The sequence below is a fragment of the Bombina bombina genome, chromosome 6 (assembly GCF_027579735.1).
Source record: "Bombina bombina isolate aBomBom1 chromosome 6, aBomBom1.pri, whole genome shotgun sequence".
Lineage (NCBI taxonomy): Eukaryota > Metazoa > Chordata > Amphibia > Anura > Bombinatoridae > Bombina > Bombina bombina.
The window spans coordinates 984260744-984278798 of NC_069504.1; the positions used below are offsets into that span (position 1 = coordinate 984260744).

General features: G+C 37.8%; 1 protein-coding gene across 1 annotated transcript in view; it reads left to right on the forward strand.

Annotated features, from left to right (window-relative positions):
- SLC6A7 (solute carrier family 6 member 7) overlaps positions 1-18055 on the forward strand; it is a 251730-nt gene that overhangs the window by 5377 nt on the left and 228298 nt on the right. Inside the window, exon 3 of the mRNA XM_053716191.1 lies at positions 839-1061. Coding sequence (XP_053572166.1) covers positions 1029-1061 — 33 coding nt within the window. The 5' untranslated portion in view covers positions 839-1028. The remainder of the gene's footprint in view (positions 1-838; positions 1062-18055) is intronic.

The following is an 18055-nucleotide window of genomic DNA, read 5'->3' on the forward strand; positions in this document are numbered from 1 at the left end:
TATCATTGTATGTTTCCATAATTATAACTTAATGTGGGATTGTTTTATTTCTAAACAGAAGCGCATATAGACAATATGTTCATCTGATTTTAATCGCCTTCTTTTGAAAGTTAACATTTTCATCCACAGCATTAAAAAACAAACAAACACATATGTATTGAGTATTATACCTTTTACATTTATAATAAAGTATTAATTCATATTGTACTTTTACTCTAGTAACTATAATGGTTAGCATTTATTAATCATTCATGCCATTCGGAATAACTGAATTTAGTCGAAATATCCATTTTGTCTCTTTTAGAGGGGCTGCAGGACCAGGAGTCTGATGTGATATATGTATGTACCTTAGAGAGAGGTTGCAAGGCTAATGGTCTGATTTACTTTTGGTTTGTAGCTGAGGGGCTCCAGGAACTTGGGGTCTAATGTTAGCATATGACTGAGAGGGGCTGTATGCAACAAACAGTAAGAGCTGTCATAGATGCTGTATCAACAAAATTTAACACAACCCATTTGTTGCCAACACAACTTTGTGCCCCATGCATATTAATAGCAGTAGGGTAAATGAATTAATTAATTTTATTTATTTATTTGAATCAGATGCAGCTTATAATAAAAGTTCCCATATATGAATATAGGTCACTGTATTAATACAAATGTGTGTGGAATTAACACCTTTGCATGCTTCAGTTACTGAATGTGTGCACTATAAATGTGCCAGCATAACTGTAGATCTGTGTGAGTGCACAGACTTATTCTCTGTGTGACATGTGTCTGGTGATCTGCACAGGCCTGCATATCTGCTCTCTGACTGACTACATGCTTATTCTTTTTCAAGAGGGGTTAATGTTACAAGCTCGTCCCCATTCTGTGCCAATCACCTGTGTGTGAAAGATATAGATCGACGCAGAGAACAAGGGAGAAACGAGCAGAGAGCAAAAGCATCTCCCAGGCAGTCCTTGCATCTCTCAGTGCTGGGCGCATAATCTGACGGAGCAAGATAGCAGCTGGATGCTAGGAGCAACAGGATGAAGAGGTACCAAGGAAATCATCTGCAGCAGGTAAGAATCAGCTTCATAGATCAGGAGGGTGCACTTCTGTATTAACCTCACATTTCTGGTTTCCTAGCATTAGCAAATAGGAAGTCATATTACCATGGAAATCAACACACAGATACCTTACTGTATCTTTGCAAATGTTGGAAATTGGAAGCAAGAACAATGTTATAGTAAATACATTAGTAAATAGGATACTACTCTGAACAGATGTGCTGTAATGTATGGGAAACTAAATGAGGATAATGTGACTGAAATTAGTCAAGCTGCTATACAAATCTCTGTGTGCAATAACAGCACATACTTATTGTCCTTTCTATAGTGTGAATATAAAATGTATTTACTCAATTGTTAATAATATAATGAATTGAGTGAAACACACTGGAGTGGCTATATATATATATATACTGCATATGTGTATGTATGTGCAGTATGTATGTAGATATATATGTGTGTGTATATATATATACACACACACACAAACATATATATTATACATATACATATAATATATGTGTGTGTATATATCTATTTATATCTATATATATATATATATATATATATCTATGTGTGTGTATATATATATATATATATATACACAGTATATATATATATATATATATATATATATATATATATATATAAATTAGGGTTGCACCGATACCGATACTAGTATCTGTATCCGTGCCGATACCAAGTATTTGCATGAGTACTCGTGCAAATGCCCCAATACTATAACCGATACCTCCAATTCCTACCCATACGCCCTCTTGTGGCGTTTTTCAAATTGCATGTTCCCATTTCATTTTAAGCTGAAGTGGAGACTTAACTAAAAATTGTTCACTTCTGTTCTGCCAATACAAATTGCTGTTATTTGTATTATTGTATGTCAGAGCAGTGTTTCAAAAGCTGCTACTTTACAGCTGGAAGCCTACCTGGGAGAGATCACTGTACCTCATTCAGACAGATGAAGTATTAGTCTACACAATTGACAGCTTGTTCTTTGACATTGAAACCCAGAGAAAAAGGATATTAAACTGGAATTGGACATTAAGACATTCATGATATACAAACATGACAAGCGCATACCCAGAGGGCTGAGGATACAAAAATTTCCTTCATTTAGGGTACTAGAGGCAGAATTCATTTCTAAATAGAATGTAATTGTGGACACTTGCTCTTTTGTTTTAATTGATTTACTAATAGAGTTTAAGCAACAACAAAGAGTTTAGCTATTAGAAGAAATGAAAGCAATACAGGAAAAGCTGAAAGTAGTCCAAAAAGACCCTGAGTTTTAGTCATATGACAAACAATTTCAGAAAAATATGAGTAGGGTTGGTTGTGTGGGTGGTAGGTTTTAGTGTTGGGGGGGATTTGTAATTTTTTTACAGGTAAAAGAGCTGATTACTTTGGGGCAATGCCCCGCAAAAGGCCCTTTTAAGGGCTATTTGTAATTTAGTGTAGGGTGGGGCTTTTTTATTTTGTTAGGGGGATTAGATTAGGTGTAATTAGTTTAAAAATCTTGTAAGTTGTTTATTATTTTCTGTAATTTAGTGGGGGTTTTTTTTGTACTTTAGATAATTTTATTTAATTATATTTAATTTAGGGAAATAATTTAATTATAGTGTAGTGTTAGGTGTAATTGTAACTTAGGTTAGGTTTTATTTTACAGGTAACTTTGCATTTATTTTAGCTAGGTAGTTATTAAATAGTTAATAACTATTTAATAACTATTCTACCTAGTTAAAATAAATACAAACTTGCCTGTAAAATAAAAATACATCCTAAGATAGCTACAATGTAACTATTAGTTATATTGTAGCTAGCTTAGGGTTTATTTTATAGGTAAGTATTTAGTTTTAAATAGGAATTATTTAGTTAATGATAGGAATTTTTATTTATATTTCTTTTAATTATAATTAAGTTAAGGGGTGTTAGGGTTAGGGTCAGACTTAGATTTAGGGGTTAATAACTTTAGTATAGTGGCGGCGACGTTGGGGGCGGCAGATTAGGGGTTAATAATATTTAACTAATGTTTGCGAGGCAGGAGTGCGGCAGTTTAGGGGTTAATATATTTATTATAGTGGCGGCGATGTCCGGTTCGGAAGATTAGAGGTTACAATTTTTATTTTAGTGTTTGCGATGTGGGAGGGCCTCAGTTTAGGGGTTAATAGGTAGTTAATGGGTGTTAGTGTACTTTTTAGCACTTTAGTTAAGAGTTTTATGCTACAGCGTTGTAGACTACTGACTTTAAATTGCGGTACCAGTCTTGACAGGAGAGGGTGTACTGCTCACTTTTTGGCAGACTCGTAATACCGGCGCTATGCAAGTCCCATTGAAAAAAGAGGATACGCAATTTACGTAAGTGGATTTGCGGTATTTCCAAGTCTAGCCAAAAAAGTGAGCGGTACACCTGTACCTGCAAGACTCGTAATACCAGCGGGCGTTAAAAAGCAGTGTTAGGACCGGCCAACACTGCTTTTTAAGCCTAACGCACAACTCGTAATCTAGCCGTAACAGAGTTAGACAAAAATATAAAAAAACAAAAACAAAACATGTCACTTAAAGAAAAAGAGGCACTGAAAAAACTAACAGAAGATAATAGGATAGTGGTGAGGTCCTCTGACAAAGGGGAGAATGTGGTGGTACTCGATAGAGAAGCTTACACCAAAGAAGCATTTAGACAGCTCTATGACATTGAAGTATATAGCAGGTTAAGAGAAAATCCTACAAAACAATATACAAAGATATTGACTGATATTTTTAAAACCGCTAGATACAGTAATGTTATTATACATGCCACAGAAGAAATGTTGATTCCTGATAATCCTGTAAATCCAATTTTCCACTATTTCCCCAAAGACCACAAGGACCTAGACAATCCCCCGGGGCGCCCTATAATTGCAGGGATTAACTTACTTAATGAACCCCTTTCTAATATAATCAATAGTTTTCTCCAACCCTTAGTTAGAAAATTACCAAGTTATATACAGGATACCACAGCTCTACCATTGAAGTTGGAAATGTGAAATGGAAATCTAGTTATAGATTCCTAGTGGTAGATGTGGCATCTCTGTATACATCCATCCTCCACGAGAAAGGCATACAGGCAGTTGATTTCTTTTTGGAACATTGTAGTAACTATAACACAATGACCAAACAGTTCATCATAAAAGTTATTAAATATCTCCTTACACACAATTTTTTATGTTTGAGGGGGGTTTCTTTCTTCAAAAACGTGGGACCGATATGGGGGCGAAATTTGCCCCCTGTTACGCCAATGTCTTTATGGGATGGTGGAGACAGAAACCCACTACAGGGAAAGATCATTATGTATGCCAGATTCATTGATGATCTGTTTTTCATTATAGATAGTGATGAACAGAATGTAGAATTATCCTGTAATTATTTAAATCAAAATGACAGTGGCATAAAATTGATAGGGGAACAACAGAAAAATACTATTTGTTTCCTAGATATAACAATTAAAGGAGATAGTAACACTGGTCTAATTGAAACTGACCTGTACAGGAAACCCACATCGGGGAATACAATACTTGATTATAGTTCATGTCATCCAAAGCATACTTTACAGGGTATCCCCAAGGGAAAGTATATAAGAGCTAAACGAAATTGTACCAAAACGGAGGATTACATGAAACAGGCAGATATAATCACTGATCGCTTGAGAAATAGGGGGTATGATGAACAGACCCTTATTAAAACTAGGGAAAAAGTGGATATTTTGCCTAGGAGTGAGGTTTTGAAATATAAAAAACAGGAAAAGGGGCTAAAGAAAAACAGAAGGAGAAACCTAAGTTCATTACAACCTATAGCTTGGAATTTAGAAATATTTGTAGCATTGTTAGAGAAAGTATTCCTATCCTCTACACAGATCCCATATTGAAAGGGATCATACAAGGAGGGTTTGAGTTCATACCTAGAAAGGGTAAGACAATTGGAAACTATACATCCCCATCAGATTGTTCAGGTAAAATAAGCAATAAATGTTGGCTTAAAAAAAGAAAAGGATTTTTTCGGTGTAGATGCAACATCTACAAAACATGTGAATATGTTGCAGAGGGTGACTATTTCACCTCCACTAGTACCCAGAAATCTCATGACATTAAATTTTATATTAATTGTGCTACTACACATGTAATTTACTTGTTGACCTGTAGGGGGTGTTTCAAAGAATATGTTGGAAAAACAAAGAGACCCCTAAAGGACAGGTTTTTAGCACATCTAAGGTCTATTGAGGACATAGAATCAGACACCCCCATAGCACGACATTTTAGGGAAACCACAATTCAGATACTAATTTGTTGACAGTGCAGGCGATTAACCATGTCCCCGTATGGAAAAGAGGAGGAGATAGGGAAACTAAACTAGGTCTCAGGGAAATATTTTGGATTTTTACTCTTAATAGTACTGTACCACAAGGGTTACATTTCAGAAGAGATATTGACCTTTGTGTCTAATTCACAATTTTTTTTTTATTTAATTTTTTTTTTTAGTAATTTTGTTTATTTTTTGTAATGATATTTTTATTTTTTTAAATGGTAGAGGTTTTTTTTGGTAAATGTTTTTTTTGTTTTTTTTTTTAAATTTTTTATGTATTTTATTTTTCAGTAAAGGTAGTTTTTTTTTTTTTTTTTTAGGTAAGAATAGGTTTTAATTTAATTTTACAGGTAGGATTTTTTTTAGTTAAATTACGGGTATGTTAATTTGGGTTGTTAGGGGGTGTTAGGTTAGGGGGTTTAGATAGTTTGCGATGTGGGGATGGCATAGGGGTTAATAGGTTATTTAGGTACTTTGTGTTGTGGGGGATGGCGGTTTAGGGTTTAATAGTATAATTTAGTGTTTGCGATGTGGGGGGATGGCAGTTTAGGAGTTAAAAGGTTTTTTAGTTACTTTGCAATGTGGGGGGATGGCAGTTTAGGGGTTCATAGTATTATTTAGTGTTTGTGATGGGGGGGTGGTGGTTTAGGGGTTAACAGTTGATTTAGGTACTTTGCAATATGGGGTTGGGGTGTGCAGTTTAGGGGTTAACAGTTATTTATGGGTGTAATTGTACTTTGTAATGTAGTTTTGTGCAACTTTTTTATTTTGGAACACAGTTTACCACAGCTCTTAGATCGTGGTAGGGATTGAAGCGGAAAAGGCTATTTCTCCCGACTTGTAATATCGGCGGAAGAAAAATAGATTGTGAAAAATATAGCCCTATATTAGTAACATCTGAAATAGGATATTTAAAATGTGGAATTGTTATTTTTTTATGAAACACCTTTTTGTTTATGTTTGGGAATGTTTGTGTCTATCCAAAATAGAACTGTGAGAGTGTCCTTAACATTCACATGGCAATTATTATGTAGTGTCATCTGTATTTTCTGCTAACTTCAATATTAAGTTAAAGGGACAGTCTACTCCAGAATTGTTATTGTTTAAAAAGATAGATAATCCCTTTATTACCCATTCCCCTGTTTTGCATAACCATCACTGCTATATTAATATACTTTTTATCTCTGTGATTATATCTAAGCCTTTGCAGACTGACCCCTTATTTCAGTTCTTTTGACAGACTTGCATTTAGCCAATCAATGCCCTCTCATTTGTAAATCAACGGGCTTGGTCACATTGTTATCTATATGAAACACATGAACTAACGCCCTCTATCTGTGAAAAACTGTCAAATGCATTGAAATAAGGGGTGGTTTTTAAGGACTTACGGCTAGATTTAGAGTTTTGTCGGTAAGGACCCGTGTAGCTAACGCCAGCTATTTTCTGGCCGCACCATAAAAATAACTCTGGTATTGAGAGTCCACATAAAGGCTGCGTTAGGCTCCAAAAAAGGAGCGTAGAGCATTTTTAACGCAGCTTCAACTCTCGATACCAGAGTTTCTTACGCAAGCGGCCAGCCTCAAAAACGTGCTCGTGCACGATTCCCCCATAGAAAACAATGGGGCTGTTTGAGCTGAAAAAAAACCTAACACCTGCAAAAAAGCCGCGTTCAGCTCCTAACGCAGCCCCATTGTTTGCTATGCGGAAACACTTCCTACGTCTGCACCTAACACTCTAACATGTACCCCGAGTCTAAACACCCCTAACCTTACACTTATTAACCCCTAATCTGCCGCCCCCGCTATCGCTGACCCCTGCATATTATTATTAACCCCTAATCTGCCGCTCCATAAACCGCCGCTACTTACATTATCCCTATGTACCCCTAATCTGCTGCCCTAACATCGCCGACCCCTATATTATATTTATTAACCCCTAATCTGCCCCCCACAACGTCGCCTCCACCTGCCTACACTTATTAACCCCTAATCTGCCGAGCGGACCTGAGCGCTACTATAATAAAGTTATTAACCCCTAATCCGCCTCACTAACCCTATAATAAATAGTATTAACCCCTAATTTGCCCTCCCTAACATCGCCGACACCTAACTTCAATTATTAACCCCTAATCTGCCGACTGGAGCTCACCGCTATTCTAATAAATGTATTAACCCCTAAAGCTAAGTCTAACCCTAACACTAACACCCCCCTAAATTAAATATAATTTTAATCTAACTAAATTAATTAACTCTTATTAAATAAATGATTCCTATTTAAAGCTAAATACTTACCTGTAAAATCCTAATATAGCTACAATATAAATTATAATTACATTGTAGCTATTTTAGGATTAATATTTATTTTACAGGCAACTTTGTAATTATTTTAACAAGGTACAATAGCTATTAAATAGTTAAGAACTATTCAATAGTTACCTAGTTAAAATAATTACAACATTACCTGTAAAATAAATCCTAACCTAAGTTACAATTAAACCTAACACTATACTATCATTAAATTAATTAAATAAAATACCTACAATTACCTACAATTAAACCTAACACTACACTATCAATAAATTAATTAAATACAATATCTACAAATAACTACAATGAAATAAACTAACTAAAGTACAAAAAATAAAAAAGAACTAAGTTACAAAAAATAAAAAAATATCTACAAACATAAGAAAAATATTACAACAATTTTAAACTAATTACACCTACTCTAAGCCCCCTAATAAAACAACAAAGCCCCCCAAAATAAAAAATGCCCTACCCTATTCTAAATTACTAAAATTAAAAGCTCTTTTACCTTACCAGCCGTGAACAGGGCCCTTTGCGGGGCATGCCCCAAGAAGTTCAGCTCTTTTGCCTGTAAAAAAACATACAATACCCCCCCAACATTACAACCCACCACCCACATACCCCTAATCTAACCCAAACCCCCTTAAATAAACCTAACACTAAGCCCCTGAAGATCTTCCTACCTTATCTTCACCATACCAGGTTCACCGATCCATCCTGAAGAGCTCCTCCGATGTCATGATCCAAGCCCAAGCGGGGGGCTGAAGATGTCCATGATCCGGTAGAAGTCTTCACCCAAGCGGGGCAGAAGAGGTCTTCCATCCGATTGAAGTCTTCATCCAAGCGGGGCAAAAGAGGTCTTCCATCCGATTGAAGTCTTCATCCAGGCAGCATCTTCTATCGACATCCATCTGGAGCGGAGCGGCAGCATCCTGAAGACCTCCGACGCGGAACATCCATCCTGGCCGACGACTGAACGACGAATGACGGTTCCTTTAAATGACGTCATCCAAGATGGCGTCCCTCGAATTCCGATTGGCTGATAGGATTCTATCAGCCAATCGGAATTAAGGTAGGAATATTCTGATTGGCTGATGGAATCAGCCAATCAGAATCAAGTTCAATCCGATTGGCTGATCCAATCAGCCAATCAGATTGAGCTTGCATTCTATTGGCTGTTCCAATCAGCCCCGCTTGGATGAAGACTTCAATCGGATGGAAGACCTCTTCTGCCCCGCTTGGGTGAAGACTTCTACCGGATCATAGACATCTTCAGCCCCCCGCTTGGGCTTGGATCAGGACATCGGAGGAGCTCTTCAGGATGGATCGGTGAACCTGGTATGGTGAAGATAAGGTAGGAAGATCTTCAGGGGCTTAGTGTTAGGTTTATTTAAGGGGGGTTTGGGTTAGATTAGGGGTATGTGGGTGGTGGGTTGTAATGTTGGGGGGGGGGTATTGTATGTTTTTTTTTACAGGCAAAAGAGCTGAACTTCTTGGGGCATGCCCCGCAAAGGGCCCTGTTCAGGGCTGGTAAGGTAAAAGAGCTTTTAACTTTAGTAATTTAGAATAGGGTAGGGCATTTTTTATTTTGGGGGGCTTTGTTGTTTTATTTGGGGGCTTAGAGTAGGTGTAATTAGTTTAAAATTGTTGTAATATTTTTCTTATGTTTGTAGATATTTTTTTATTTTTTGTAACAGTTCTTTTTTATTTTTTGTACTTTAGTTAGTTTATTTCATTGTAGCTATTTGTAGATATTGTATTTAATTAATGTATTGATAGTGTAGTGTTAGGTTTAATTGTAGGTAATTGTAGGTATTTTATTTAATTAATTTAATGATAGTATAGTGTTAGGTTTAATTGTAACTTAGGTTAGGATTTATTTTACAGGTAATGTTGTAATTATTTTAACTAGGTAACTATTAAATAGTTCTTAACTATTTAATAGCTATTGTACATGGTTAAAATAATTACAAAGTTGCCTGTAAAATAAATATTAATTCTAAAATAGCTACAATGTAATTATAATTTATATTGTAGCTATATTAGGATTCATTTTACAGGCAAGTATTTAGCTTTAAATAGGAATAATTTATTTAATAAGAGTTAATTAATTTTGTTAGATTAAAATTATATTTAATTTAGGGGGGTGTTAGTATTAGGGTTAGACTTAGCTTTAGGGGTTAATACATTTATTAGAATAGCGGTGAGCTCCGGTCGGCAGATTAGGGGTTAATAATTGAAGTTAGGTGTCGGCGATGTTAGGGAGGGCAGATTAGGGGTTAATACTATTTATTATAGGGTTAGTGAGGCGGATTAGGGGTTAATAACTTTATTATAGTAGCGGTGCGGTCCGCTCGGCAGATTAGGGGTTAATAAGTGTAGGCAGGTGGAGGCGACGTTGAGGGGGGCAGATTAGGGGTTAATAAATATAATATAGGGGTCGGCGGTGTTAGGGGCAGAAGATTAGGGGTACATAAGGATAACGTAGGTGGCGGCGCTTTGCTGTCGGCAGATTAGGGGTTAATAAGTGTAGGAAGCTGGCGGCGACGTTGTGGGGGGCAGATTAGGGGTTAATAAATATAATATAGGGGTCGGCGGTGTTAGGGGCAGCAGATTAGGGGTACATAAGGATAACATAGTTGGGGGTCGGCAGATTAGGGGTTAAAAAAATTTAATCGAGTTGCGGCGATGTGGGGGGACCTCAGTTTAGGGGTACATAGGTAGTTTATGGGTGTTAGTGTACTTTAGAGTACAGTAGTTAAGAGCTTTATAAACCGGCGTTAGCCCAGAAAGCTCTTAACTACTGACTTTTTTCCTGCGGCTGGAGTTTTGTCATTAGATTTCTAACGCTCACTTCAGACACGACTCTAAATACCGGAGTTAGAAAGATCCCATTGAAAAGATAGGATACGCAATTGACGTAAGGGGATCTGCGGTATGGAAAAGTCGCGGCTGAAAAGTGAGTGTTAGACCCTTTTTTGAGTGACTCCAAATACCAGAGTTAGCCTAAAACCAGCGTTAGGAGCCTCTAACGCTGGTTTTCACGGCTAACGCCAAACTCCAAATCTAGGCCTTAGAAATTAGCATATGCGCTTACCTAGGTTTAGCTTTCAACAAAGAATACCAAGAGAACAAAGCAAATAAAAGTGAAATGGAAAGTTGTTTAAAATAACATGCTTTATCTTAATCATAAAAGTTTAATTTTGACTAGACTGTCCTTTAAATATTAACCTTGCATGGTTCAGACAGAGCATGCAGTTTTAAGAGACTTCTATATATTTTATTCTTTTTATTGAGGTTTGAATAAACATATAATGATCATACAAGACAAACATACAAACATTTAAGGATTACATTCCTATATATGATACAAAATATATAGTCCATAAATGGGTGATATTATAGGAAAGACTTGAGTTCAGCAAATTGAGAATTGTCTCTGGACATTAGGGACCACATTTTCAGTCGTCAAAAACATTAATTAAAGGGACACTGAACCCAATTTTCTTCTTTCGTGATTCAGATAGAGCTTGCAGTTTTAAGCAACTTTCTAATTTACTCCTATTATCAATTTTTCTTCGTTCTCTTGTTAGCTTTATTTGAACAAGAAGGCATCTAAGCTTTTTTATGAGTTCAGGACTCCGGACAGCACTTTTTCACTTTTTCATCAGCAAGATAGGTTGTTCACCAAAAATGGGCCAGCATCTAAACTTACATTCTTGCATTTCGAATAAAGATACCAAGAGAATGAAGAAAATTTGATAATAGGAGTAAATTAGAAAGTTGCTTAAAATTTCATGCTCTATCTGAATCACAAAAGAAAAAAATTGGGTTCAGTGTCCCTTTAACTTTTTGTAAGAATAAGAATGATAATTAAGAGGGGGAGAATGGGGGGAAGTGGGAAAGAGGTAAAAAGAGGACAATGTGGGGAAGAAACAATAATAATAATAAAAATGATAATAATAATAACCATTTGCTTTGCACATAGTATGTTCATCAGCACTACAGATTCACATATAAATTGGATGATTGACATTTGTTTTCAGTTTATAGATAATAAAGACTTAGTACAATTAGAAACAATTTAGGCTTCAATTTGAGGCAAGCATGAACCTGATAAGTCTAAAAAGGACAAAGAGCTCAATTGATAGGATAATTTTGGGTTGCAGATTTCCATATGAACAACTTATCCTGCAAAAAACCCAATTTATTGGAGGAAAGATAGTAATATTTTTCTAGTTTAATATTCAAGTTAACTTGAGATATCCATTCTCGCAATGTAGGTATTTTATCTTGCTTCCAAAGTCTGGGGATTAGCTGTTTGGTGCTATTTAAGAGTATATGGAATAATTTGGAGTGCAATTTGGAATGTGGATTAGGAATTGTATTAAATACAAATGTATGTAATGTATTGTTGATAAAGGATCTAATAGAAACCCAAAAATGCAGAACAACACTGCAATCTCACCAGATGTGGTAAAGTGGAACAATTTGTCCACATTTCCCCTAGCACTTATCATTTGCCGAAGGAAACATATATTTCAGTCTTTGTGGTGTAAGATACCACCGCAGGAGGAGTTTGTAGTTAGTTTCTAAAATAAATGCAGAATTGGAAGATCTAGCTATATTAGAGAAGATGTTTGTCTAATCTTTGGATGATAGTTGGTAAGGCAGGCTCTTTTGCCATGCTTGAGTATAAGGAGGGAGGACATTTGGTTGAGGGGAGATCAATATTTTATAAATAAGGGATATAGTGTGGTTGGGGGGATCTGCAGTGCTGCACAATACCTCAAAGGGGGTTCTAGGCTGAGTTATTTGCTGTTTGTGTTGGTTTTTTTGGTGGTAATGCAACCATTGGTCAAATAAACCTCCACCCAAGTCTTCAATCTGATTTAAGGGTTTTAATCTATTGGAGTCTAAAAGAAGATATATAGGTAAAAAACTATTGATATTGAGATCCTCTGATTGTGTGAAGTGTAACCCAGCTGGGAAATCAGTGTTATGTAAGATTGTGGTAAATGGAGATGGGATACTAGAGAGATTATTGGATTTTTTAAGTAATAGATCCCAATTCCCAAGTATCAAATGTTTCTTTTAATATTGGAAACAGGAGGATAGATTGAGGTCTAGAGTTGGGGGGAAGCCAACATAAGTAACTTAGCTGTGAATGATTAACCAAATCATGTTCAATTAAGATCCATGACTTATGATTTAGTTTATCATGGTGACTCCAGTCGACAATTCTGTTCATTATGGATGCTTGTCTGTATTTTTGAAGATCTGGGACACCTAAGCCTCCTTGGTGTTTGGGGAGGTTTAGTGTATTTTTGGCTACCCTTGGGGGTCGATGTTTCCAAATGTAGGAATTTAGAATTTTTTGCAATTTTGGAATATAAGCTTTTGGAAGGGGATTGTAGGTACCATTTGGAAGACATAAAGGACTTTAGGAAGTAGGTTAATTTTCACTGCACCTATTCGCCTAACAAGGAGATCGGTTTAGGGAGCCGGTTCGAAGTCAGTTGGGAGAAATCTTTGATAAATTGTTCATAATTAAGTTTGTATAATTGGGTCAGGTCAGGGGTAAGATGAATACCAAGATATTTTAAGCATTGAGCTATAATGAAGGGAGAGTTGTACATTAAAGTTAATTTATCTTGTTGAGGCATTTGTAATGGGAGGAGTTCAGATAAGTTACTATAATTCTCTAGTATTAGTTGTGCTGCAGGTATAGATGATAGGGGAGAAGTCAGGAACAACAACAGGTCATCTGCAAATAGGGCTAGTTTGTGGTGGCCTGATTTCAAGGGAATACCCCTTATAGCCTGAGATTGTCTGAGTTGTAATGCTAGTATTTCAATAGATAAAATTAATAATAAGGGCAAGAGAGGGAAACCCTGTCTCGTCCCATTAATGATGGGAAAAGAGCTTGAGAGTGTTCCATTGATTCTTACTTTTGCTGTGGGATTCGAATAGAGGGCAAATCTTTATGAAATAAAATTAATTGGGAAACCAAATTTTTAAAGGTATAGGTAGAGAAACGTCCAATCCAGCCTATCGAATGCTTTCTCAGCATCGGTGGATAGAAGGGCTGCTGGGATATTATTTAAAGTGAAATTTTGTATTAATTGGAGAATTTTGACCATGTTTTCCCTAGCCTCCCTTCCTCTTACAATCCCAGATTTATCTTGATGAATAATATGTGGTAATATAAGATTAAGCGATTTGCAAGAATTTTAGCATATAGTTTTTAGTCGACATTAAGAAGTGAGATAGGTCTAAAATAGGCTGGTTGGTCAGGACTTTTCCCTGGTTTTGGGAGGACGCTAATATGGGCTTCTAACAAGGAGGGGGGGAAAGGCTTATTTTTATCGATATTTTGAAAGAGAGAGAGTAATTCTGGGCCCAATAAATCCTTAAATGTTTTATAGTAAGTACCACTAAATCCATCAGGGCCTGGGCTCTTCCCTGGAGTTATGGATTTGATGACGCTGTGAATTTCCTCAATGCTTATAGGTTGGGTAAGGGTATCTTTCATATCTGTATGAATTTGTGGTGTGTTAAGTGATTGTAGATACAACTGAGATGTGGTTCTATGTGTAAAGGGATCTCTTTGTGGGAAAAGATTATAAAGTTGGGCATAGAATTTTCTGAAAGTTTCTCCAATGGAGTTGGTATTTTCCACCTGGCCTTAATCAGGACATGAAAGATGGTGTATATAGTTTGAATTTTGTTTCTTTTTTAGAGCTCTAGCTAGGAGTTTCCCTGATTTATTACTTTCAGAGTGATATCTTTGTTTTAAGTAAAAAGTGTGATTTTGGACCTTTAGGTCCAGAAGCTCATTTAGCTGGTTCCTATGCTGTGTCAAGGAATTTAGAATATCTTTATCCAACGGGTTAAGTTTATGAGAGTGATCTACTTGGAGTATTAACTTTTTAAAGTTTTGTTGTGTTTCTCTGTATTGTCTATTTTTCTGGGCTTTTATTTTAATCAATTCCCTCTGATAACACATTTATGTGATTCCCAACGTGTTCCTAATGAGGTGTCGGTTGTGCTGTTTTCCCTGAAAAAGTGTTCAATCATTTGCAATTGGATCTAATAATATTGTGCCATCCAGTTTCCATTGGAATTAGTTGAGGGGTCTAGAGGGCCAATTAAAACTGCTGTAAACTGCTGAGTGATCAGACCAAGAAGTCTGGATTATGCGGAAGAGAATAAATTGGATAATAAAAGGTGATCTGCTAGGATATAATATATCCGGGAGTAGGAGCTATTAGTATTGTAAAAGAAGGTATAATCTCGTTTGGAAGGAAAAACTTGTCTCCAAGTATCATGGAGAGTTAGGAGATGGAGGTTATGCCAAAAAATTTTAAGAAGGTGTTTCTTTATTTTTATATTTTGGTTGGAGCTGTCCAGTTGTGGGTCTAATGGGAGGTTAAATTCACCTGCCACAATTAGGGCACTTTTGGAAAAGTTCAGAATGGAGTCAGTGATTGACTTAAAAAATAGTCCTTGAGCAGTATTGGGTGCATATATATTTTTTATGGTGATGGGTCAACCAAATAGGAGCCTCATCACCCCTATGTAGCGGTCCTCTTTGTCTCGATCGATGTGTAGCAATTGAAAAGGGATTGATCTATGAATTCATATGCTAACTCCATTATTTTTTTTTGGAAGGATGACTACTGTGATAATGTATGGGAAATTGTGAGAAAAAGTTAGAAGGTATGGCGTTATTTTTTAAATGGGTTTCTTGAAGAAGCAAAATATCACATTTTGTGTTTTTAAAGTCTAGTAGGGCTCTATTCCTTTTTTTGTGGGGAGTTGAAGCCTTTTACATTTTGTGTCAAAAAAGAGATTGTTTGTCTAGGTATGTTGGCCATGACATCAGATAAAGGTGAGCTAAGGGACTGAAAACCCAGAGATGCGTGTGGTAGACTTTTCGGTGTCAAGAGTAAAATTAAGTTATGCAAAAAGAAAGTTACGAATGGTTAAAAAAACATTTTTAAACAAATACACAAAAGTTCTAACTAGCAGGACATTTTTATATAACAAATTGCTGGGAATGGGGAAGATACCCAGTCCCTATAACAAAACAAGTTCAATTGTTATTACCTTACAACCTTTGCTTCCTACAACTGAAGCATTGATAACCTGACTTAGAATATGTATATAAACTTTTAACTCAATAAATTCTGTTAGGAGAAAAAAATATAGTTAGAATAATGTATTTTTTGTAACAGCAATCTCATAATAATGAGAGGGGAGACCCCCAGAACATGGGGACATGACTTCAAACAAAGACTACTTTATGCCATGTAAGTCCAGGAGTAGCAAGTCCTTCAAGTTGGAGGCCCAGTGGTATTAGATTGGGAGTGTTGAGACTTGTAGCGTTTGGATGGGACCATAGGCCATTTCTCTCTTTTGGCTCTTGGAGGGCCTGGCTGCTTGGTTAGTGATGAGGATTCTGCGGAACTAGAATATGGGGGGTTGATTTGTAGATCTTTGTAAAAAGATTCTGTGTCATTTGGATCTTTACAGATGATTTTTTGTCCTTGGCGTATGACTATGAGTAAACATGGGACACCCCATTTGTAAGCCACATTATTTGCCCACAGATGTGAGGTTATGGCAGAGAATTATCTCCTCCTCATAAGAGTGCGGGGTGCCAGATCTGCAAAGATTGGGATGGAGTGGTCTTGGAATTTAATATTCTTGAGTTTGTGAGAATGTTGAAGGATTTCTTCTTTTTGTTTATAGTATTTGAAATGCATTATGAGACTTCTATATACTTCTATTATTAAATTGAAATTTATCTTAGCATCCTTTGCTTGAAAGCATACATAGGTAGGCACTACTGGGAACTAGCTGGTGATTGGTGAATACACACATATGCTTCTTGTCCTTTAATCACCAGATGTGTTCAGCTAGCTCCCAGCAGTGCTTGCTATTCTGGGACTGGCTTTAAAATAATCTGCTCAAGTAGTGTAGTCCTTTATTTAGTTACTAGTGCTAAAGCCCGTTCACACGGGCCATTTTTTGCAGTACAGTGGTCCCACCCCTTGCGTTCTCTCCCTCCCACTCTCTTTTGCTTTCTCTCTCTCCCCCCTCTCTTTTGCGCTCTCTCTCCCCCACTCTTTTGAGCTCTCTCTCTCCCCCTCTCTTTTGCGCTCTCTCTTCCCCCCTCTCTTTTGCACTCTCTCTCTCCCCCCCCTCTTTTGCGCTCTCTCTCTCCCTCTCTATCTCCCCTCTCTATCTCCCCTCTCTCTTTCTCTCTCTCCCCTCTCCCTCTCTCCCTCCCCCCTCCCTCTCTCTCTCTCTCTCTCTCTCTCTCTCTCTCTCTATCTCCCCTCTCTCTCTCACCTCTCTCTCTCTCTCTCTCCCCTCTCTCTCTCTCTCAACCCTCTCTCTCTCCCCTCTCTCTCTCTCTCTCTCTCTCTCTCTCTCCCCTCTCTCTCTTTCTCTCCCCTCTCTCTCTTTCTCTCCCCCCTCTCTCTCTCTCCCCTCTCTCTCACTCCCCCCTCTCTCTCCCCTCTCTCTCACTCCCCTCTCTCTCTCCCCTCTCTCTCGTTCCCCCTCTCTCTCCCCTCTCTCTTTCTCTCCCCTCTCTCTTTCTCTCTCCCCTCTCTCTCTTACTTTCTCCCTCTCTCTTTCTCTCTCCCCTCTCTCTCTCTTTCTCTCTCCCCTCTCTCTCTATCTCCCCTCTCTCTCTCTTTCCCCTCTCTCTCTCTCCCCTCTCTCAACCTCTCTCTCTCTCTCTCCCTCCCCCTCTCTCTCTCTATCCCCCCCTCTGTCTCTCTCTCTCTCCCCCCTCTCTCTCTTTCTCTCTCTCCCCCCTCTCTCTCTCTCCTCTCTCTATCTCCCCCCTCTGTCTCTCTCTCTCCCCTCTCTCTCTATCTCCCTCCCTCTATTTTTCTCTCCTCTCTCTCTCCCCTCTCCCCCCTCTCTCTCTCTCTATCTCTCTCTCTCTCCCCTCTCTCTCTCTCTCCCCCTCTCTCTCTCCCCTCTCTCTCTCTCCCCTCTTTCTCTCCCCCCTCTCTCTCCCCACATCTCCCATCTCTCCCCTCTCTCTCTCTCCCCTCTCTCTCCTCTCTCTCTATCTCCCCCCTCTGTCTCTCTCTCTCCCCTCTCTCTCTCCCCCTCTCTCCCCTCTCTCTCCCCTCTATATCTCCCCCCTTTCTCTTTCTCTCTCCCCTCTCTCTCTCCCCTCTTTCTCTTCCCTCTTTCTCTCCCCCCTCTCTCTCTCTTTCCACATCTCCCCTCTTTCTCTCTCCCCTCTCTCTCTCTCCCCCTCCCCTGTCTCTTACTCCCCTCTTGATCTCTCTCCCCCCCTCTCCCCTCTTTTGAGCTGTTTGA